Raw genomic sequence first — 24961 nt, 5'->3', positions numbered from 1 at the left:
TCTGATCCGTTATTCGCCATTCTGTGGATTCTGTAATCCCGTAACTCGTCGCCACTGTAAAGTCCTGTCCCCTCAGTACAGATTCACACGAGGCATGTAGTGAAGTCAAGGTCACTCTGGACCTGCACCTTTATTTCACAGCTCTGGAATGCTGCACTTGCCTGAAACCTGTCCTTATATACCTGTTTCTTGCAAGTGCACCCCTGGTGGTAAGGTATGCTGGTGGTTACAGGTCATATCTTATTACAGTCATGTATAGCCTGTTAGGATACAGTTATATATAATTATGTAAGATACATGACAGGTTAGAGGCAGGAAGAATGTTCCCAATGTTGGGGAAGTCCAGAACCAGGGGTCACAGTCTAAGGATAAGGGGTAAGACATTTGGGACCGAGATGAGGAGAAACTTCTTCACCCAGAGAGTGGTGAACCTGTGGAATTCTCTACCACAGAAAGTTGTTGAGGCCAATTCACTAAATATATTCAAAAAGGAGTTAGATGTGATCCTTACTGCTGGGGGGGGATCAATGGGTTTGGCGAGAAAGCAGGAATGGGGTACTGAAGTTGCATGTTCAGCCATGAACTCATTGAATGGCGGTGCAGGCTCGAAGGGCTGAATGGCCTACTCCTGCACCTATTTTCTATGTTTCTATGTTCCTCAAGTCTTGTCGCCGAGAGCTTGCAGAAATGCAGAAATCAAGCGCAGGTAGCGGAAAGAACGTGCGGCAAACCAGTCCCACCCACTCCTTCCCTCAACGACTATTTGTCCCACCTGTGACAGGGACTGTGGTTCTCGTATTGGACTGTACAGCCACCTATGGACTTGTTGAGAGTGGAAGCAAGTCTTCCTCAATTCCGAGGGACTGCCTATGGTGATTTTATATATATATATATGTTTGGCTCTTTCTCCATAATTGGGCTTGCTGCCAGTGATGGGTGGTGAATAAATGGAGTTGCCTACCCAGGGAAGTAGCAGAAGTCCATTGTGTAGACTTGGGAGTTGGTGATTGAGGGGTATTTGGTTTTGGGACTAGTCAGATGAACTGCAAAACTTTTTGAAGTTTTTACTATCTGCTACAAATTAACATAAGGTGATTTTCAGAAGTTCTGTAACTTTGCATTGCTAATTGACATGTTTATCACCAGGGAAATTTCCTATTATAAGTGAGAGATAGGATAAAGGCTGCAACATGTTGAGCTTGAATATCGGTGACACATTAGCAGTCTCAAGAATAACCTCTATAAATAGGGCTTAGCATTCAACACGGAAGATTTTTGTTCCTTGGTGTTTTGAACTAGGAATCAATCTCATTGTGTTTCATTTGCATACATATGGTTGTACAATTTTCTTTTAACCTTGCCTCTCTGGATTCTTAGAAAAACACGTTTGCTTTCCAATTCATCACTGGAATCTGGAAGACAAATCCAAAATGAACTGTTCATGGAACTTGTTTGGAATCTAAACCTGATCTTGAATAAACTGATATGTATCCTCAATTTGAATTATTAAGGATGTTCTAAATAAAGCTGCTTATTTGGAAGACCATCTTATTGCTGTGTTTAGTGTACTAAAAGAACAACTTAACCAATTGTCATGTAGCATGACAGTATAATACTTGGGCCTCAACCCAAATTACTTTCCAAAATTGACTTTGGATTTGTTTTCCGCAGTAAACTAACAGCCTCTTCATTGTGATTCTCCATGTTCATAGCCTGCCTTTATGTTGGAGGTGTATGAAAGATATTTCCTGGTTTAAAAAATGAATGCTCACCAAGTGGGCAATTGTTTTAAATGTTTTCTTTATGTGTAAAGTTCCGTTTCCAAATGTTACAGATTCTGGTGTTAGATGAAGCTACAGCTGCCATGGATACAGAAACGGATTCTCTGGTGCAAGAGACGATCCGGGAATCATTTGCTGAGTGTACAATGTTAACCATTGCTCATCGTTTGAATGCGGTTCTCAGCTGTGATCGCATCATGGTGCTGAGTCAGGGCCAGGTAACAGAAATTTCCAGTTTTTATTGGGAAAGAATCCAGCCAAGAGAAGGGGGGAGCTTGTTTGATTACGCATTCTTAACAGAACATTTAAAGAAACAAGTAGATCCCAATGAGTTCATCAGTATTGAACAAATGGTATTTAACATTTTCTTTAATCACCATGGATATTATAGAAATACATGGATGTTAGCTGAATTTATAGCTTGTTGAGTTTAAGTGGTGTAAAACTACTGGTGAAGGAACATTTCTACAGTTAGTGAGCATCCTCTTGTGATAAGATAAGCCTACTCTATCGTTCAATAAAGCAATATTTATATCCTCTTTCAGGTTATGGAATTTGATAAGCCGTCTGTTCTTCTAGCCAATGAGAACTCAAGATTTTGTGCAATGTTTGCTGTTGCTGAAAATAAGGTCGCTGTAAAGGGCTAATACAATCTACAGAATTTCTCCAGAATCAAGTTACTTGCTGCCTGTGACAGGTTGCCTCCACTTCTCTATCCAGGGACAACATCTCCTCAGTTGTTTTACAGCAGCTTGCATCATTCATGTACCCTCAGAATAGTTCTAGCTACTCTTTTTAAGACTTTGTTTTCCATATTTTCTTATACATTTCATAATTAAAAGCTGAGTTAATTCTATTAACTTCAAATGCACTCAAGGTTCAGGGAGCCTTGGATATTGATAGTCCCATATGCCTATAGTTAAGCTTTACACATTACAGGTCTATAAATCTGTACATAGAATATTTGCAGTGCATACATGCTGTACTTTATTTTGTATTCTATTTTTGCACTGTTAATATTGTGCTTTATTTTGTATTCTACTCCTGTACAGGTTTGCACTGTATCAGAGTCAGCTATTTAACTGTGAGACAGTTGTCAATGCCAAGCTATATTTATATAGAATAAAGAGTGCACCAATTCATAAATCAACAAATGAATATCCATCACCGTTTAATCCAGACAGCAGTGGGTGTTGCTTTTGTAACGGTGCTGAATGGATGTATTTTAATCATTCTGATTTTAGTATGACACTAATTTCTTTGGGGTTTTTTTGTTATTGGGGAGAAATATACCTCAGGTTCAACTTATTTTACTGTATGATTGTACTGTCGGCATTTACTGTCCATGTGCACTGTGGGTATAAGCTATTTTCCTGAAGGCCACATGAAAGTGGTTACTGCTGTTACCATAGAAGGCTTGTTCTACCAGTCTAGACAATGTCGCACGTATTTGTCACCTTGTACATCTTAGAGCCTTGGCATGATTTTACAAACTAAGCAAACCTGCCTTGTTAAATCTTTAAATATAAATAAACTATTTTACACTAATACATTTAACTTATTCTAGTTTTTTGTACCTCAGTAAATATTAACAATAAACCATGAATACTTGTTTTGAGAGTGCTTGATAAAACTGAAAAATAGATGGCAAGACATGCAATGTTTCTTGAAACCATGTCTAAAAATGATTACACTCACATCCAGGTAAAAACTAATTCTCATCAATTGGTGTCAGAAGTTTAGTTACTACACACCAGGAAGTATTTTCCCACCTATTTTGTTACTGGTTTACCATCCTTTTACCAACATACTCTAATGTTCTTGTAAAATATTTTGGAAGTCTATGCAGAATGGCAAAATCTTGCATAAATCATTAATGTTGATTTTATGTGTTTTTAGTATGTTATTTTCCCAAACTCCAATGTAATACCTGCATTTGCTGTTTTTATTGGTGAAAGCTTTCCCTTTGACATAAGCTTTTGTCAATGCAGTGTCAAGATTTATATGTACTGCTATGAAACCTGTGACTTACATACAGTCTGCATTTCCACTGACTGCCAACATCATATAACTTACAGGATGTGTACAGTTTGCCATAGTATTCAACAGAACTTGAGAAGTGTTCGAAGAATCATGGTGGTGCTCATTATTCCACACAACTGTGAGGCATCATAGAAACATAGAAAATAGGTGCAGGAGTCGGCCTTTTGGCCCTTCGAGCCTGCACCACCATTCAATATGATCATGGCTAATCATGTAACTTCAGTACCCCTTTCCTGCTTTCTCCCCATACCCCTTGATCCCTTTAGCCGTAAGGGCCACATCTAACTCCCTTTTGAATATATCTAACGAACTGGCCTCAACAATTTTCTGTGGTAGAGAATTCTACAGGTTCACAATTCTCTGTGAAGAAATTTCTCCTCATCTCGATCCTAAATGGCTTACCCCTTATCCTTCGACTGTGACCCCTGGTCTGGACTTCCCCAACACCGGGAACATTCTTCCTGCATCTAAACTGTTCAATCCCGTCATAATTTTATATGTTTCTATGAGATCCCCTCTCATTCTTCTAAATTCCAGTGAATATAAGCGTAGTCGATCCAGTCTTTCTTTCTTATGTCAGTCCTGCCATCCCGGGAATCAGTCCGGTGAGCCTTCGTTGCACTCCCTCAATAGTAAGAACGTCCTTCCTCAGATTAGGAGACCAAAACTGAACACAATATTCAAGGTGCGGCCTCACCAAGGCCCTGTACAACTGCAGTCAGACCTCCCTGCTCCTATACTCAAATCCTCTCGCTATGAAGGCCAACATGCCATTTGCCTTCTTCACCGCCTGCTGTATCTGCATGCCAACTTTCAATGACTGATGGACCATGATACCCAAGTCTCATTGCACCTCCCTTTTTCCTAATCTGTCACCATTCAGATAATAATCTGCCTCCTTGTTTTTGCCACCAAAGTGGTTAACCTCACATTTATCTACGTTATACTGCATCTGCCATGCATTTGACCACTCACCTAACCTGTCCAAGTCACCCTGTAGCCTCTTAGCATCCTCCTCACAGCTCACACTGCCACCCAGCTTAGTGTCATCTGCAAACTTGGAGATATTACATTCAATTCCTTCGTCTAAATCATTAATGTATATTGTAAATAGCTGGGGTCCCAGCACTGAACCTTGCGCTACCCCACTAGTCACTGTCTGCCATTCTGAAAAGGACCTGTTCATTCCTATTCTTTGCTTCCTGTCTGCCAACCAGTTCTCTATCCACGTCAATACATTACCCCCAATACCATATGCTTTAATTTTACACACCAATCTCGTGTGGAACCTTGTCAAAAGCTTTTTTGAAAGTCCAAATAACACCACATCCACTGGGTCCACTCTGCTAGTTACATCCTCAAAAAATTCTTGAAGATTTGTCAAGCGTGATTTCCCTTTCATAAATCCATGCTGACTTGGACCGATCCTGTCACTGCTTTCCAAATGCATTGCTATTACATCTTTAATAATGGATTCCAACATTTTCCCCACTACCGATATCAGGCTAACCGGTTTATAATTCCCTGTTTTCTCTCTCCCACTTTTTTTTAAAAAGTGGGGTTACATTAGCTACCTTCCAATCCTTGGGAACTGATCCACAGTCTATTGAATGTTGGAAAATGACCACCAATGCATCCACTATTTCTAGCGCCACTTCCTTTAAGTACTCTGGGATGCAGACCATCAGGCCCTGGGGATTTATTGGCCTTCAATCCCATCAATTTCCCTAACACAATTTCCTGAGTAATAAAGATTTCCTTCAGTTCCTCCTTCTCACTAGACCCTCAGTCCCCTAGTATTTCCGGAAGGTTATTTGTGTCTTTCTTAATGAAGACAGAACCAAAGTATTTGTTCAATTGGTCTGCCATTTCTTTGTTCCCCATTATAAATTTACCTGATTCTGACTGCAAGGGACCTACATTTGTCTTCACTAATCTTTTTCTCTTCACATATCTATAGAAGCTTTTGCAGTCAGTTTTTATGTTCCCTGCAGGTTACTCTCATACTCTATTTTCCCCCTACTAATTAAACCCTTTGTCCTCTGCTGAATTCTAAATTTCTCTCAGTCCTCAGGTTTGCTGCTTTTTCTGGCCAATTTATATGCCTCTTCCTTGGATTTAACACTATTCTGATTTCCCTTGGCCACGGTTGAGCCACCTTCCCCATTTTATTTCTACGCCAGACAGGGATGTACAATTGTTGAAGTTCATCCATGTGATCTTTAAATGTCTGCCATTGCCTATCCACCGTCAACCCTTTTAAGTATTATTCGCCAGTCTATCCTAGCCAATTCACGTCTCATACCATCGAAGTTACCTTTCTTTAACTTCAGGATCCTAGTCTCTAAATTAATTGCGTCACTCTCCATCTTAATGAAGAATTCTACCATATTGTGGTCACTCTTCCCCAAGGGGCCTCGCACAACAAGATTGCTAATTAATCCTCGTTACACAACACCCAGTCTCGGATGGCCAGCTCTCTAGTTGGTTCCTTGACATATTGGTCTAGAAACCATCCCTTATACACTCCAAAAAATCCTCCTCCACTGTATTGCTACCAGTTTGGTTAGCCCAATCTATATGTAGATTCAAGTCATCCATGATAACTGCTGTACCTTTATTGCACGCATTCCTAATTTCCTGTTTGATGCCATCCCCAACCTCACTACTACTGTTTGGTGGTCTGTACACAACTCCCACTAACGTTTTCTGCCCTTTGGTGTTCCGCAGCAGTTCAGTTCATCTAAGAAAACACTCCCGACACATACAGAATTAAGTATAAATCAGTAAAATGGGGATTCATTTTTTTTTTTCATGGGGCATGGGTGGAGGAGGGCAAAGCACATTGACTATTTTACACTAGAGAAGGTTCCATTGAAGCAGAAAAACTGTTTTACTTAAGTATTTTACTTGAGGAAGTGAATGAAAATTTAAACTTATGCTAGACTCTGGTTCTGAGCACCTTTATCCTGAAGGAAACATTTGATTGTCACCATGCTACAGATCTTATAGGTAAAATAAAAAGATTTGAATTTAAGCAGCAACTTTCATGCTCTCAGGATGTCAGTGCTCCTTAGTTTTTTTTTGTAAGTGTAGTTACTGTTTTTGTAGGTAAATGTGGCAACCAATTTCTGAACTGCAAGATCCCATTGTGAGCAATGAGGTGAATGACAAATTGATATATTTTTGGTGGCTGGGACAGCCTTCAGATCTTTTACACTCCTGTGAATAGGCAGATGGGGCTTCAGTTTAGTCTCATTTGAAAGACAGCATTTCTGATGATACTGACTGCATCAGTACTAACTGAAGTGTCAAGCTCAAGTCCTGGAGTGGAACTTGAACACACAATTGTCTAATTCTGAGCTGAGTGTGCCTGGTAATGGGGCAGTGAACAGTACATAAATACTGTTTATCGATATGGATGATGAATTGGCAAGGACTACTTCAGCAGAAAAATAATAAAATTATGATTCAGCAGGTCCTATCTGGGATTTCTGAACAACCAAGACATTGTCAATTGTACCTTAGACAAGATCTGTCATTTTAGTAGTCTATTTCAATGGTCAGATTCACCACAATCTAAACTGAGTCACGGACTGATGAGGATACGGTTGCAACACTTGATCTGACGCTTTAGACTGAAGCCATTTGCCTTCTTTACGATCCCTCACACAGATTTATCCCAATGGTCAGTGTAGAGTACAGCCCCCTGCACAGTTGATAATTTCATGACTGGCTGCATCCTTCACCAGGTGGGGCCTACATGGAGAAAACATGGGAAGAAAATGGCATCCTCTCACGATGCAAATCTGTAATATCACAGTAATAATGAACCAATAATGCAATACCAATAAGCATAATGGCATTTTCTCCAATCCTTCACCCATGCAAGTATGGTACTGTTGCAAGATAAATTTGATGAATCTGTCAACTGAAGACTTAGTACGGGTTGTGAAGAAGACAAACCGTCGGAACCAAGGAATGTCTATCCACATGAATGAACCTCCCATCAAAGGCAATCAATTTCATTTTTTACAATTGATGCTATTTGGCTGTTTAATACATGTCTTGTGTTATTCTGCTGATCATGTACTTTGCAAACTTGCCATCTTTACATCTTTGGATAATAACTGCAAAGCAGAACATGGAACAATTTACAGTTTTTGCAAATTGTCACTTTATTTCGCAACTCATGTCAACAAACATTTTGGACTCCATTAAGTTCAAGAACTTACCATTTCTTTTCTGTACTATATTGGTATAATACATTTCTATTTCACAGTTGAAGGAAGAATGTTAGATTACCTACTGTAAATGTAGTCTTCAACATTCTATATAGTTCAACTTCCACAAACAAAACTCATGCTCTTTGTTTCTCAGTATCATCTCTTACCTGTATCAGTCGAGATTCCTAATTTTTTGCACTGATTGTCTTATTGCATCAATTTGCTGCTGAATCCTTTCAAAAAAAAAAAGTTGCCTACTTGAAAACAACTTCCAAGAAGTTGGGGGTAGACCACATTTGTATGATTTTTGTTATATTAAACACTTGAGACTGTATCTTGGTGATTTTCCTCCTATTTGGATGATAGCCTGTTGATGTGTTTGTGGAGTTTGAACTAGTTTCATAAATTAGAGAAAAGATACTAACAACTCTCAAGTTTTATCTTTGTGAAACAATGCTGGTGTATTCATTATGATCACTATAATGCTAAAAATGCTATTTTAAACCTAATTTACATATGTAATACTTTCAATTCAAAAATAGTAATTCTAGCTATGCACACTATATAAGTATATATTTGTTGTGTAATTGGGGATGATATTACTGAATTCTGAGAACTGGACCTAATTTGTACATGCTGACTGGAAACTGGATTTCCATTATTATTCAAGCATTGTTAATGCTTGTTACATATTCAAAATGACACGTTTGACTCCTTACAGGCAGCTTCTAAAAGACTCCACTCTTGAATTTATCTGCTTCAGACATTTGCAAGTCTATCACGTTTTAAGACAATGGCTTTAAGTTACAGGTTTTTAAAAAAATCATTTTGTACTTGATGGAAATGATAAAAATTACTGACGGAGACTTTTTGACCAGTCAACTGGAATTTAGTACTGCATTCTCATTTTCCTTCTCTGTCCTTTCATCCATTTTATATCCTTCATTTAAAATACTTGCCTAATTCCCTTTTAAATGATGTAGTCTGTCCTAAGAAGCATATGTGCTATAGCAGTCCATGTTGTCAACACCCTGTGTGCAGGAAACCTACAGCACCTTGCATGGTATAGTGTCTTTAATGTGGGAAAAACTGCAGAGGTATGAGGAAAAAAATGAACACAGTGATAATCCCAAGTCTCTGGCCCAATGTTAGTAGTTTGCTAACCAGTAGAAATAAACTTATTGTTTACTCTCCAATTTTCATAATTTTGAAAATTTCAACGAACTATTGTATTTTGAATATCAATGCTGAGAAATTGAGCTGTCCAATTAAAGTTATCAAGCAACCCTCACTGAAGTTTTGCATAGCTTATGGTTATGGTGCTGGATGAGCAACCAGAGGTCATTGATTCAAATTCCACAATGGAAAGTTGTAAAATGGAATTGAATAAATCTGCTATATTGTGGGCCAGCAGCAGAAGATGGTGATGAACATTGCTGTTTCATTAATATCCTTCAGGTAGGGGAACCTGCCATCCCTATCTGGTCTTACCTACATAAGGCTCCAGTTCCATATTATGTGGTTGATCCTTAATGTCCTCAGGGTAACTAGGGATGGCTTGCCAGTGTTGTCCATGTCCCAATAACAAAAAGTATGTGCAGAGTAAAGCTGCCTCTTGTTTTCCTCAACAATGTGCCCTAACCTTAAACTCAAAAGAATCCACTATAGCATCAGTTTACATCTCCCACACTAGCTATCTTTGTCACCTCATTGAATGAGGCTGCTATGTCAAATTAGGATTTGTAGCACAAAACTACTAATACACAGGACATTGGATTAAGTCTGCTCAGATTCATTTCACATTGCGACCTTTATAGACAAACCGAAGACCTTCATCCCATTAGGACTACTTAAAAAAAAAACGTTTGCAGAGGTTAAAGAGTACAATAACCCACTTACACTGCCCTATCCCTTCTAAAAGTGTAATCTTGTTCTTGGAAGTCTCATCCCATATTATTGGCCCTACCTACGACAGCAAAATCAAACACTTCTTTAACTTTTTTCTGCAACACTCATAGGAAACTCACTTTCTCCTGTGCAATACACACTACCACCATAATACCCCTTTATTTACCATCAATCATTAATGTATTCTACAGTATATTTCTTTTGCCATTTAGAAAATGTTCAATTTGATTGCTACCTTCAACCAATTTAATCTAAACTTCACTTTGTAAGCGGTTACTTTGCTTTGAATTTTCTGACTTCAATTATTAAGATAAAAATACAAGAAAGGCAAGGTCATTTGGCCAATGAAACCTGTTTCTAACAACAAATCATGTATAAGAAATGTCTGGTCCCCAAAGGTAACTGAGTATCTAACTTCAGAATATAAATCTAATATTTTATCCACTATTGTACTAGAAAATATTAGGTTCTGTATTAACAAACCTGTTACCAGGTTGTAATTTCCTCCATGGCTTATTGGGTAAACACACAATGCACAGTCAGAAAATTTCAGTTGCGCTAACAGCAAGGGGAGAGAAAAATAAAATCATCCACACTTTCCAGTCTTGATTACACTGACACCTGCTGGAAAGTATATGTGCATGGATGTCAAGTAAAGATAGCCTTGGACTTGGCTATGATTCCTCCAGAGTCAAACCACCTTACCAACACTCAATGTCTAAACTCAAGTGAAGAATGGCCCATTTGCAGGGGAAGGCGGTCACTTTCTTTTTTCTCTCTTTCTCTGCTTTACTCTTGTTGCCTCCCTTTGAAACTACTTTTCCTTGCTCCTGGTTCCCATGATGGCTGACATAAATGGTTCCTTCTGTTGAGGCAGTGCCCTGCCTTTTTCAATTCCGATGCCATCAATTCTCCCATTCACAAAAAGCATCCTTCTGTCCTCATTAACTACCGCCCTATCTCCAATCTTTCATCTTCAAGATCCTTGAATGTGTAAATACATCCAGATTTATGCTTGCTTCTGCCGCAACTCCGTTTTAATCTCTCCAATCAGATTTCTAGCCCCAAAACAGTGCTAACCAAAGTCACAAATATTTCTCTGGTTCGTTACTGCTCTTCGTCCTCTTCAACTACGCTGCTGCCTTCAACATGGTCGATTACATCATCCAACACCCCTTGATTGTCTAGCTCGCTGGGACTTTCCTCGTTTGGTTCCACTCTTGCATATCTGATTGTAGTCACAGCATTTCTAGCAATGGCTTCTCTACCCAAACCCACACTGTCAGCTCTGAAGTCCTCCAAGGATCAATTCTTGCCACGCCCTCTACATGCTGTCTGACTCTTGATGACAGCATCCACATGGGATCAAGTTCCACATGTACGCTGATGAAACCCAGCTCTACCTCTACACCACCTCACTCGACTCTCCACTGCCATTAGTTTGATATTCATTCTTAGATGAGCCACAATTTCCTCCAGATAAACACACGAAAGACTAAAGCAATCGTATTCAGCCCCCTCTACACGCCCTTCCTTGGCCACACTCCGGTTGAGCGAGACTTTTCACAACATTGGCATCCTGTTCAGTCCAAAGCTGAGTTTCAAAACCCATAATCCTTTGCATCACAAAGATTACCTACTTCCATCTCCAACAGCAAGGCATGCCCCAGAAAATTCTTGTGAAAATATATTTTCTGAAAAGCTGCAATCTAGCAGCTTGTTACCTACAATTTCTTTGAGCGAGGCAAACACTAAATAAAAACACCTGTAAATGCAACTGTCAGAGACCATCAGCTCAGCTTGAAACATTTCTGCCTCAGTGCAGAACCAAGTATGGGAGAAAATTAGTCCCAACAGCTTTCAGTTTTGCCCTCCAACTAATCTGACTGGTTCATACTGACACTTGCAGTGAACACTGCTGCCTTTTGCTTTGAAAGGCTGACAATTGGGATGTTGCTGCAGTTACTGTCCTTCCACCTTTCCCACTCCTTCCCCCTGCCACTGAGCCTCTCTCCTGCAGCCATTGGCCGGCTCCCTCTCTGGCGCCCTCTCGCTGTTGCCCTGCTGGCTGCAGCCGCTCATTTCCCGATCCTTTACTTCCTGTTTTGCAGGGACTCGGGCTTGCTATTTTGTCCCTTAGATCTGCTTCTCTCTGGGGCTGCTTTTGTCTCTCTGACCCCAGGATCTCATGGATTTCACGTAGTTGGGCTGATCGACGCCATCTTTTCAGCGTTTTTGCCCGGGTTTGGCTTTGTTCCCCACCCCCCCATCGCTTTTTATTGTTGTTTCTTATATTCTCTGTTTGGACCATGGCTGCTGCCTTCGAGCGGCCAACTTTCTGTTGTTGCCGGAAAGTTGTGACCGGCTCGAATAAAAGTGAGAATTTGAGTTCGCCCCGGAACTGTCCTATCGACATCGCCTCCGCCTCCAACTTTCAGCATTTCCAGCTCCAGCATTTCCACCTAGAGCTCGACATCAACTTTCCCAGCCGGCAGATGGAGGCGGTGGAGGTGCTGGACTTGGTGTGCCTGAAGCCGGAGATCCAGAGCTTGGTGCTGGATTCCCACCAGTCTCTGCTGATCCGCTCCATTAACGCTAAATGTCTGTGCAGCTCGGGAGAAAACAGCTGGCCCCTCAGCCACAGACTCGACCCTTTTACTGACTATGGCTCCTCACTGGTGATAACGCTGCCGGCTGCCATCAAACCTCAAAGCAACTTCCAGATCATCATCAAATACACTACAGCCGATGGGCCAGCGGTAAGTCCTCAACTCCCAACTTCCTCGGGTGCAGATCTCAACTGAGCTCCAAACCCCCGCCCCCCAACTAGCGAGAGTGTCGGGCTGGCTCATATTTTTCTAGTTACTGAGCTAATCATGAATGTATGCCATACAGTTTAACTCTGTAGTTAGCAAATCGCAACCAAAAAGTCAAGAGTTAGGATAGATGCTTTAAAAAAAACTTTTATGGTACATTATTTTTTTACTGTTCTGCCTGCAATGAACTAATTTTGTGTCTCAGGCTAATCATCTTGCACTTTGGATAACTTCAGAGATCTCCACGGCCCCTGCTCTGCCACTTTCTGCAGGTGCTAAAATATGTGCTGAGGTGCAATCCTCTCATGACTAAGTTGAATGACTTGGCAATTTGGGGAACCCAGAGCTGAGTTTTGTAGCGAGGCTGGAATTCTATGGCACCATCCGCTGCATCAACTGACTTACTTGTAAACAGAAGGAATAGAATAAATAAATTGTCTTTCCCCCAATGGTAACCAATCTGGCATGACCTTTGACCTTTTATAGGATAAACCCCACAACTTGCATTATGATGGAACTCTGCATTGGGACACACTTTGCTGTACAAGTATGACTAGTTCTGATTGTTACTGAACAAGATACCATGAGCTTGATACATTAATATTTGTGCATAATGACAATTGTTATGGTACGTGGCTGTATACATTCAAAAATAAGTTCAAAACAAAATGCCAGAACACACAGAATCATAGGATTTTACAGCACAGGCGGAGGCCATTTGGCCTACCACACCTGTGTCAGTTCTCTGAAAGAGTTATCCACTTTTCTCATATTGTAACTTTAAAGTGTTCTTTTTCAGAACCTTATCTACTTCCATTTTAAAAGCTATTATGGATTCTACTTCCACTGTTGTTTCTGGCATTCCACGGTCTACAACCCTCTGAAAAATGATTTATAACCACCTTTTGTTCTTTTAGTGATGATCTTAAATTTATGCACTCTAGTTACTATCTCCTCAACTTTGGAAATAGTTTTTCTTTACTTACTTTGTCAAAACTTCTCATCATTTGAATACTGCCACCAGATCGCTTCTTAACCTCTATTCTGGTGAAAAGAGTCCCAGTTCCTCTAGTTTTGCAGCCTTGGCATTATCATAGAAAATCCCTTTCGTACCGTGTCCAAGGCCTTTGACATTTTTTCTAAAGTAAGATGTCCAAAACTTGGCAAACTGTTAGAACTATGGCTTAACCAGTGATTTGTATAAGTTTAGCATTACCTCTTTGTTTTTGTACTGTATGCCCAATTTATAAAATCTACCATCCCATAGAATGTTTTTAACAGCTTTATCAACCTGTCGTAATATGCTTTCAAAGATCTGAACCTGGGTAACTTCTTAATTTGCAAGCTTGTTGACTACTTTTTCCACAGTGAGGATGAATTTACACATTTAGTTAACAATTTAAGCTAAAATATCATGTGCAGTTTTATAAAATCTACAATGAGTACAAATACACACCTATAATTTTGTAGAGCCACATTTTCCCCCTCTCCTAAATACCTCAATATTTTTCTTTTTCTTTTCTCACTTATGTGAATTGGGGATCAATGTGAACTTTTGACTTGAGTAAAACATTTTTGTTAATTTTTCCAAACTATGTTAGTCTCATCCTTCAATTTGTCTGGTCGATGGTGGGCAAGGAGTCTACTTCTGGAACACCACTAATGCCTCTGTGGCCAGTTGCTAAGGGGGCATAATTTACCATACTACCTAATTTTCCTGACCTGTGTCAGGATACCCCATGGATTCTCCTCCCTACCCCACCACAAATTTATGTTGTTATGGTCAACATCACCATACTGCCCTCGAGTGAAAACGTTCTTGATTGTCTCTTGCCTAAGTAAGAACGTGGCTGGTTTGGTATTAAAAATCAAATGCAACCTAAAGAACCAGACAGAACCAATATTCCTTGGTATATATGCAGTTGTGTCCACATTTTGGCTGCCACTCTGGATCCGATGGAGCCCATAACTTCAATCCCACTCAACTGCTCATCACCCTACTTCCCTTCTTAGCTCCCATGATAGCTGACATTGTCCTTGGATACTGACCACCTCCTTTTCTAAACAGCCGTCATCAACTCCATCTCAAAAAAGCTATTTCAACCCCTTCGTCCTTTTAAGCTACCATGCTATTTCTAACTTTTTTTTCTCCAAAATTCTTGAACGTGTTGTATCTTAAATCTGTGCCCAACTTTCCTGCAACTCCGTGTCTGAATCTCTCCAATCAAATTTCTATTCCTGCAACAACACTGAAATGGTCATATAAGAATAGGAGTAGGCCATGCAGACCCTCAAGCCTGTTCTGCCATGAAATCACCTGAACTCCATTTACCCACCTTTGATTATTATCCATTGATACTCTAACCTCACAAAAGACCATCAATCTCAGTCTTATAAAATGTCAATTGTCCCAGCATCCACAGGCCTTTGGGGAGAGAGTTCCAGATTTCCACTACTCTTTGTATGAATAAGAGCTTCCTGATTTTGCTCCGAAGTGGCCTATCTCTAATTTGAGGATCATGCCCTCTTATTCTTGAGGAGGAAATAGTATCTACCCTATCTAATGCTTTTAACATTTTGAATGCCTCTATCAGGTTACCCCTAAATCTCCTAAACTCAAGGGTATCCAAGCCAAGTTTATGCAACCTGTCTTTATAATTTAACCCCCACTATCATTTTGGTGAAGCTGCGTTGCACCCCTGAGGCCGATATATTCCACCTGAAGTGCAGTGCCCAAAACTGAATGCAGTACTCCAGATGGGGTCTGACTGAGCTTTTATACAACTGAAGCATAACTTCCTCCCCTTTGTATTCCAGCCCCCTTGCGATAAATTCCATTAGCCTTTTTGATTGTTTTTTGTACTTTACCTAATCCAGAGTTCTGCTGCCCGCATCCTTTTTCCTGCTGAGACATTACTGCTGTCATTGGTGACCTGTATCTTCTGGTCCTTCAATGTCTCTGATTCAAAATTCTAATCCTTGTGTTTAAATCCTTTCATTGTCTTATCCCTCCTTATCTCTAACCTCCTCCAGTTCTACAACCAATGCCTCCTTGTTTCTGACTCTAACCTCTTTGATTCCGGCCTTTCCTTCACTCCACCATTTGCAGCTGTGCCGACAACAGGCTTCACGCTCTGGGATGTTCTCCCTAAACTCAGCCACCACTTCCCTCTCCTCCTTTAAAACCCACCTTTTTAGACAAAGATTTTAGTCACCTTTCCTAATATCTCCTGACTGGCTCAGCATCCATGTCTGAATATGCCTACCTGAAGTACGTTGGAACGTTTGTCTACATGAAAGGCACTATATACACAGTGTGTGTATATATATATATTATATATAAATTATCTGGTACATTCAGCCCCATCATTAGTAAGCAATCAACAAAATACAATTAATTCATGATTCTGGACCATCGCATGTATTTATATGAAGTGCTCGCATGGTTCCACTCTTGCCTATCCAGTTAGCTCAAGACCCCAGGGATCTATCGTTGACCCCCTCCTATTTTGCATCTACATGCTCAGCGACATCATCCGTAGACACAATGTCAAGTTCCACATGTACACAGACGATATCCAGTTTGCAACTTCTGCATCCTATTTGACCCTGAGCTGAGCTTCCGACCAAAGACCACTTACTTCCACCTCTAATATCGCCCATCTCTGCTCCTGCCTCAGCTCATAAGCTGCTGAAACCCTCATTCATGCTTTTGTTACCTAAAGACTTGACTATTCCAATGCTCTCCTGGCCGGCCCCCCATTTTCTACCCTCCATCAACTTGAGCTCATCCAAAACACTGCCTGTATCCCGTTCACCCATCAACCTAGTGTTCACTGGCCTACATTGGCTCCCGGTCCACCAATGCCTTAATTTTAAGGCCAACATCTCGCCGCAGGCAGCTAGGCCCATATAGCAGTGCCTGGTCTCCAGTCGTCTTGGACCCCCTTGCCAGTTAAGCCCGTGTGGTAGACGGTGTGCAACGACCACCCCACGTTAAAAGAACTCACGTACAGGCATCTTCCACTCTGTTAACATGAAGTTCGGGATCTGGAACGTTAGGACTCTCATGGACAACCCCAACAGCGACCGGCCGGAACACCACACCTCCGTAGTTGCCTGGCAACTTAGACGCTTCGATATTGACATTGCTGCCCTAAGCGAGATCCGGCGATGCAGGGGAAGACCAGCTCAAGGAGCAAGGTGGAGGTTACACCTTCTTCTGGAAAGGGAAACCAGAGGCAGAACGCTGCCGTCATGGACTCGGCTTCGCCATCAAAAACGAGCTGGTTGACTGCCCAAAGACTCCTCCTGCGGGACTAACGAACACCTCATGACTCTTCGACTCACCCTAGCCCAGAACCAGTGCGCCACAGTCATCAGTGCGTATGCCCCGACACTTGATACAACTGATGAGGCCAAAGAAGGTTTTTACGCCAACCTCTAAAAATCCCTGTCCTGCGTCTCCACGGGCGATAAACTGATCCTCCTCAGTGACTTCAATGCCAGGGTTGGCAAGGACACAGACCTCTTGGGGGGCGTGATTGGCAGAGAGGGGGTAGGGAAAGCCAATTCCAGTGGTCCCCTACTCCTGACAAAATGTCTAGAGCACAAACTTGTCATCACCAAGTTCCGCCAGAGGGACAAATACAAGGCATCGTGGCAACACCCTCGCTCCAAGCACTGGCACCTGCTTGACTATGTCATCGTACAAGCCAGGGATCGCAAGGATGTGCGCATCAACTGCGCCATGACAGGAGCCGACGACTGCTAGACGGACCACCGCCTAATCCTATCCATCATCGACATCAACATAGCCCCAAAGCGGAGGGGGCAGCAGAAGCAGTGCCGCAAAAAAGTCAATGCCGGAGCACGTAAGGACCCAGCTAAGAGAGCCCTATACAGCCAGCGCCTCACAGCTAACCTGGCGTGCCTTGACAACCCCGAGACACAGAATGCCCACAGCGCTTGGTCTGCCCTCCAGGCCTCTATAACTAGTGCCTGCAAAGAGACACTCGGTTACTCAACCAGGAAGCACCAGGACTGGTTTGATGAGAATGATCAGGAGATCCAAGACTAATAGATCGCAAGCACAGGGCGTTTCTGAGCCTTAAACAACAACCCAATGCGGGAACAGCAAATCAGCATTACAGACGGCTCAAGGCTGAGGTCCAACAAAAAACCCGGGACCTAAAGAACAGGTGGTGGATGGAGAAAGCACAGGAGATACAGCAGCTGGCCGATAACCATGATGTGCGAGGATTCTTCATCGCAGTCAAGGCCACCTACGGGCCAAACACCCAAGGCCCCACCCCACTGCTGGCCAAGAACGGGGAAACACTCATCAAGGACATTGAGGCAGTCAGGGCCTGCTGGAAGGAGCACTTTGAAGAGCTCCTCAATCGAGACTCTGCCTTTGACTCGAGTGTTCTCGCCTCCATCCCGCAGCATGCTACCCGCCACCACCTCAGTGAGACCCCAACACTGCACGAGGTAGAAAAAACCATAAGACAGCTCAAAAACAATCTACGGGTGCGGACGGAATCCCTGCTGAGGCATTAAAGTATGGTGGAGAGGCACTGCTGGCACGAACACACGACCTCATCTCTATCATCTGGAGGGAGGAGAGCATGCCGGGGGATCTCAGAGCTGCAGTAATCGTAACCATCTTTAAAAAAGGGGACAAGTTTGACTGCGGCAACTACAGAAGAACCTCCCTGCTATCAACCACTGGGAAAGTCGTCACTAGAGTCCTCCTCAACCGTCTTCTTCCCGTGGCCGGGAGCTCCTCCCAGAGCACAACGGACATGATTTTTGCAGTGCGACAGCTACAGGAAAAATGCAGGGAGCAGCACCAGCCCTTATACATGGCCTTTTTCGACCTTACAAAGGCCTTTGACACTGTCAAGCGCGAGGGTCTATGGAGTTTCCTCCTCCGTTTCGGATGCCCCCAAAAATTCGTCACCATCCTCCGCCTGGTCCACGACGATATGCAGGCCGTGATCCTTACCAACGGATCCATCACAGACCCAATTCACATCTGGACCAGGGTCAAACAGGGCTGCGTCATCGCCCCCAACCCTCTTCTCAATCTTTCTCTCCGCCATGCTCCACCTCACAGTCAACAAGCTCCCTGCTGGAGTGGAACTAAATTACAGAACCAGTGGGAACCTTTTCAACCTGCGCCGTCTCCAGGCCAGATCCAAGACCATCCCAACCTCTGTCATCGAGCTACAGTACGTGGATGACGCCTGCATCTGCGCACATACAGAGGCCGCACTCCAGGACATAATCGACATATTTACTGAGGCGTACGAAAGCATGGGCCTTACGCTAAACATCCGTAAGACAAAGGTCCTCCACCAGCCTGTCCTCACCTCACAGCACTGCCCCCCAGTCATCAAGATCCATGGCGTGGCCCTGGACACTGGACCACTTCCCATATCTCGGGAGCCTCCTATCAACAAGAGCAGGCATCGACGACGAGATCCAACACCGCCTCCATTTCGCCAGTGCAGCCTTCGGTCGCCTGAGGAAAAGAGTGTTTGAAGACCAGGCCCTCCAAACTGCCACCAAGCTCATGGTCTCCAGAACTGTAGTAATACCTGCCCTCCTGTATGGCTCAGAGACATGGGCTATGTACAGTAGAGACCTCAAGTTGCTGTAGAAATATCACCAATGATGTCTCCGCAACAAGCTACAAATCCCCTGGGAGGACAGGCGCACCAACATCAGATTCCTCACTCAGGCTAACATCCCCAGCATTGAAGCACTGACCACACTCGATCAGCTCCACTGGGCAGGCCACATAGTCCGCATGCCAGACACGAGACTCCCAAAACAAGTGCTCTACTCGGTGCTCCTCCACAGCAAACAAGCCAAAGGTGGGCAGCAGAAACGCTAAAAGGGCACCCTCAAAGCCTCCCTGATAAAGTGCAACATCCCCACAGACACCTGGGAATCCCTGGCCCAAGACTGCCCAAAGTGGAAGAAGTGCATCCGAGAGGGTGCTGAGCGCCTCGAGTCTCAACGCTGAGAGCATGCAGAAATCAAGCGCAGACAGCGGAAAGAGCGTGCGACGAACCAGTCCCACCCTCCCCTTCCCTCAACGACTATCTGCCCCACCTGTGACAGATTCTGTGGCTCTCGCATTGGATTGTTCAGCCACCAAAGAACTCACTTCAGGAGTGGAAGCAAGTCTTCCTCGATTCCGAGGGACAGCCTATGATTTAAAATTCTCATCCTCAAGTTCAAATCTTTCCATAGCCTCACCCCTTCCAATCTCTGTAACCTCCTCCAGCCCACCAACCCTCCAATAACTTTAAATTCCTCCAACTCTGGCCTTCACACCACCATTGGTGGCTGTACCTTCAGCCTTCAAGGCTGAATTCCCTCCACAAACCTCCTTTAAGACTCTGCTTTATACCTACCTCTTTGCCCAAGCGTTTGGTTACCTGTCCTAACGTCTCCTTTAGATCGGTGTCAATATTTGTCTGTACGTATCTGTGAAGCGCCTTGGGACATTTTGCTTCTAAGACGCTTCTAAGGCAAGTTGTTGTTGTTTGATTAACACTGGGTTCAGGTTGTGGTTCTAATGTTTTAATTTGGGTGGATGGTGAAGTACAGAAACTATGCAGATCAGGAGATCTGAGGTTTAATCCATGATCAGGTGTGTAAATGGAGTTAAGGTACAGATCAGCCATGCTAACTGAATGGCAGAACAGGCCCAAGGGGCTGATTGGCCTACTATGTTCCACCCCAGTCTCTTGGACACAGGAAGTGAGCATCATCACAGGTTTAGGATGGAGTTTAATACAATTGTTTTAACTTTTTATGCAGGAGTCCCATGTTGTAGTCTTAATTCTTTCACATTATTGCTCATCACATGTCTGGTATTTCCATAATGCATGAAGGACTCTTGATTCTACTCAAACCACCAAGAATTTGAACCGAGGCTACGGAATTATATGGTGATATCAAAACAATTAAACATTGGGAGTTCTCAGTGATTTTGCATCCTTTTGTGTGGAATTAGGGAAAAGAGATTACTTGCTTGTGGAAGGAATGTTTACAGTGCAGTTATATTCTGATTGAAACAGAAAATGCTGGAAATACTCAACAGGTCAGGCAGCATCTGTGGAGAGAGAAACAGTTAATGTTTCAGGTCGATGACCCTTCATCAGAACTGGCAAAAGTCAGAGATGTAACAGGTTTTTAAGCAAGTGTAGCGGCAGGGAGAGGATGGAGGGAAGGGAAGGTCTGTGACAGGATGGAAGGCAGAAGAGATTAAGAGACAAAATGGATGATGGTGCAAGGCAAAAGGAGATGGTAATGGGGCAAGTTAAGAAACAAAACATGAGCACCATCAACAACTGCCATGGGAAAGAGAAAAAAAACAGGAAAAAAAGAATGGGGGCAGAGGTTATGGTCTGAAATTGTTGAACGCGGTGTTGAGTTCAGAAGGCTATACAAAAGTTGAGGGAGCAATTGGGGATACTGTGAGGAAAAGAAGCCACTGGAATCATTGGCACATCTGGATTTGGTAGATCTCAGACCAACTATTTTGCAATGGAAGTATATTTTTAAAAGCTTAACTTGTCTGAGATGGCCATTTATCATCTTGGATCGTAAGCTGTTTTTAATATGAAAATCTGAAGCAAGAAATGGCTATTCGGCCCATCAAGTCACTGTCTCCAGATGATTCTTTCATTATGGACTCCTCACTATCACGATCCGATGGAGGCCCCTGTCTCCACTCATCTGCTGCTGAAATCCCCATCCATGCCGTTGCTACTTCTAGACTTAGCTAGTCCAATGTTCTCCTGGCCAGCCTCCCATCTTGCACCTTCCATAAACTTGAGCTCATCCAAAACTCTGCAGCCCATATCCTAACTTGCACCAAGTCCCGTTCACCCATCACACCTGTGCTCGCTGTCCTACATTGGCTCCCGGTCCGGCAATGTCTCGATTGAAAAATTCTCATCCTTGTTTTCAAATCCCTCCATTGCCTCGCCCTTCCCAAGCTCTGTAACCTCCTCCAGCCCTAAAACCCTCCGAGAGCTCTCTGCTGTTCCCATTCTGGCATCGCGCATCCCTGATTTTCATCGCTGCACTATGCCTTCAGCTGCCTAGGCCGTAAGCTCTGATTCCCTCCCTAAACCTCTCCACATCTCTGTCCCTCCCTCCTCCTTTAAGATGCTCCTTCGAACCTACCTCTTTGACCAAGCTTTTGGCTACCTCTCATAACATCTTACGTGGCTTGGTGTCACATTTTGATTGATAATGCTCCTGTGAAGCACCTTGGGAAGTTTTAATACATTAAAGACATTATATAAATGTAAGTTGTTGATCGAAAACTGTTTGGCTAAATTTATTAAGTTTGGTATTAAACTTGATGAGTAACATTGAATAATGTTAGTTGATTTAACACAACTTTTAGGGCTAGAAAATTGTTCACATGGTATAAAGTTGTCTTTTTATTTGTAAACATGATATAAATCTGATTTTTAACCCTTGGAGCTGCTACCAGGGAAGCTTCTGTGTTCCCTTGGGCCAATTGGTTGTGTGTGTTTTTTCAGCTCAATTTTTCCAGCATGTCATACAGCTGAGATTTGCATGGCTGCTTCTGAAGTGGCACTCCCAGTATCACATGAATTATTAATCCTGGACATCTGCATTCCATGCTGGTTGTTTTGTACATGTTATCATTAAAAATGAGGTGAAGAGTGAGTCCACCACAGGTCACTTCCGACAAGAGGTCACAGAACCAAACCTTTTTCAAAAGATGTATAGATTCCAAACTGTGACTACTGCTGTCTTCCAAAGCAACATGTGTATCAGTTGAAATATTTCTACTGCTTAATGATGTGATAGAATGCACAAGGGCAAAGAAATGGTAAGATGCAGCACACAAACAGAAAAGCACCATGTCCAACCCTCCAAATAGCACCAACTGAAGAGTGATTGTAGTAGGACTGGTGAGTTTCTGATTTTATTATTAAAAAGCAAAACTGAGATTAAGACTGATCTTTCTACATTACTGCAAGCAATTCTAACTAAAAAGCAGTAATTTAAAGCACTCTGTGACTGAAATATTTTGTTTCTTCCGTACTCAGATTTGGTGGCTGGATCCAGAATTAACAAGCGGAAACTCCAAACCATTCCTCTTTACACATGGTCACTCGGTGTGTAACAGATCCTTATTTCCCTGTTTTGATACACCTGCTGTCAAAAGTACTTACTCTGCTACAGTCATGGTAGGAAAGTTGCTGTTAAAATCACTTTAATTATTATTACTACATGCTGTTTTATATGAATAAATAAAACCATTGGTGATGCTGTTGGGCTGATAACAGGTACATTTGTTTGTAATTTGATAGTTTGCAACTAGAATCTGTAAAGAGAGAAACACTACCCTGTTGAAAAATTGGTGAATTCCAGTACTTTGTTCACAACCACCATATAATCTGAATCACTTACAACTATTTTAAACTAAACTTTAAATCAAGTGCCCCTTTTTGTAAGGGCACTAGAACCTATAAATTTATAAATTAACTGGGAACTTTGCAAATCAAATTAAAATTCTGATCCCGGGGTGATGATGCACTCCAGTCCCTCCAGTGCCCACCTTGCGCAGAAGGCTGTGAGCGTACTGGTGGACGTCGCATGCTCTATCTCCAGGGACACCCTGGCACAAACTTAGCCACTGAAGAGAGGCAGGCAGTTGGGCTAAACGACCCCCTCGACCGCCCGCTGCCTGGACTGGTTAATGGCCACCTTGGCCAGACCCAGGAGCAGTCCTACAAGGAGGCCTGCCGACCTGTCTGCTCCCCTCCACACCGGGTGCCCAAAGATCAGGAGCTTGGGACTGAAATGCAGCCAAAAATCGAGGAGCAGCCCCTTCAAATAATGGAAGAGGGGCTGCAACCTTGCACATCGTACATACACATGGAACACGGACTCCTCCAGACCACAGAAATTGCAGGTGCCCAGTAGTCCATGAACTGACTTAAAAACATATCGCATAGGACTATTAGACGAGATAAATATAGTGAGAGAGGAAGTACTAAGGGGCTTAGCAGCTTTGAAAGTGGATAAATCCCCAGGTCTGGATGAAATGTATCCCAGGCTATTAAGAGAACAAAAAGAGGAAATAGCAGAGGCTCTGACCATCATTTTTCAATCCTCTCTAGCTACATGTGAGGTGCCAGAGGACTGGAGGACTGGTAATGTTATACCTTTGTTTAAAAAGGGAGAAAGGGATAGACCGAGTAATTACAGGCCAGTCAGCTTAACTTCAATGGTGGGAAGATAATTGGAAAAAATCCTGAGGGACAGGATAAATCTTCATTTGGAAAGAAATGGATTAATCAAGGACAGTCAGCATGGATTTGTCAAGGGAAGGTCGTGTCTGACTAACTTGATTGAATTTTTCGAAGAGGCAACCAGGAGGGTCGATGAGGGCAGTGCATATGATGTAGTGTATATGGATTTTAGCAAAGCTTTTGATATGGTCCCATATGGCAGACTGGTCCTGAAAGTAATAGCCCATGGGATCCAGGGCAAAGTGGCAAGTTGGATCCAAGATTGGCTCGGAGGCAGGAAGCAAAGGGTAATTGTTGATGGGTGTCTTTGTGACTGGAAGGCTGTATCCAGTGGGGTTCCTCAGGGCTCAGTACTAGGTCTCTTGCTTTTTGTGGTATATATCAATGACTTGTACTTAAATGTTGGGGATATGGTTAAGATGTTTGCAGATGACATTAAAATGGGCTGTGTGGTTGACACTGAAGAAGAAAGCTGCAGATTGCAGGAAGATATCAGGTGGGCAAAACAGTGGCAAATGGAATTCAATCCAGACAAGTGTGAGGTAATGCATTTGGGGAGGTCTAACAAAGCAAGGGAAAACACATTAAATGGTACGACACTGAAAGTGTATAGGAACAAAGGGACCTTGGAGTGCAGGTCCACAGATCCCTGAAGGTAGCAGGCTAGGTCGATAAGGTGGTTAAGAAGGCATATGGAATACTTGCCTTTATTAGTCGAGGCATGGAATACAAGAGCAAGGAGGTTATGCTTAAACTGTATAAAACACTGGCTGCAGCTGGAGTACTGTGTGCACATCTGGTCACCACGTTACAGGAAAGATGTGATTGCACTGGTAAGGGTGCAGAGGAGATTTACTAGAATG

At 42.7% G+C, this 24961-nt stretch overlaps 2 protein-coding genes across 6 annotated transcripts in view; both read left to right on the top strand.

Moving 5' to 3' along the window:
- abcc5 (ATP-binding cassette, sub-family C (CFTR/MRP), member 5) overlaps positions 1–3331 on the top strand; it is a 142824-nt gene extending 139493 nt beyond the window's left edge. For all 4 annotated transcript variants that reach the window (XM_070883412.1, XM_070883410.1, XM_070883413.1 and 1 more), the window contains 2 exons: positions 1835–1999; positions 2327–3331. In XM_070883412.1, the coding sequence (XP_070739513.1) occupies positions 1835–1999; positions 2327–2428 (267 nt within the window). In that variant the 3' untranslated portion in view covers positions 2429–3331. The remainder of the gene's footprint in view (positions 1–1834; positions 2000–2326) is intronic.
- Positions 3332–12066: 8735 nt separating this feature from the next.
- Positions 12067–24961, top strand: part of rnpepl1 (arginyl aminopeptidase like 1) — a 72429-nt gene continuing 59534 nt past the window's right edge. For both annotated transcript variants that reach the window (XM_070883404.1, XM_070883403.1), the window contains exons 1-2: positions 12067–12717; positions 22890–23030. In XM_070883404.1, coding sequence (XP_070739505.1) covers positions 12268–12717; positions 22890–23030 — 591 coding nt within the window. In that variant the 5' untranslated portion in view covers positions 12067–12267. The remainder of the gene's footprint in view (positions 12718–22889; positions 23031–24961) is intronic.

This window comes from Pristiophorus japonicus, chromosome 6 (genome assembly GCF_044704955.1).
Source record: "Pristiophorus japonicus isolate sPriJap1 chromosome 6, sPriJap1.hap1, whole genome shotgun sequence".
NCBI lineage: Eukaryota > Metazoa > Chordata > Chondrichthyes > Pristiophoridae > Pristiophorus > Pristiophorus japonicus.
This window is presented reverse-complemented; position numbering and strand designations above follow the sequence as displayed.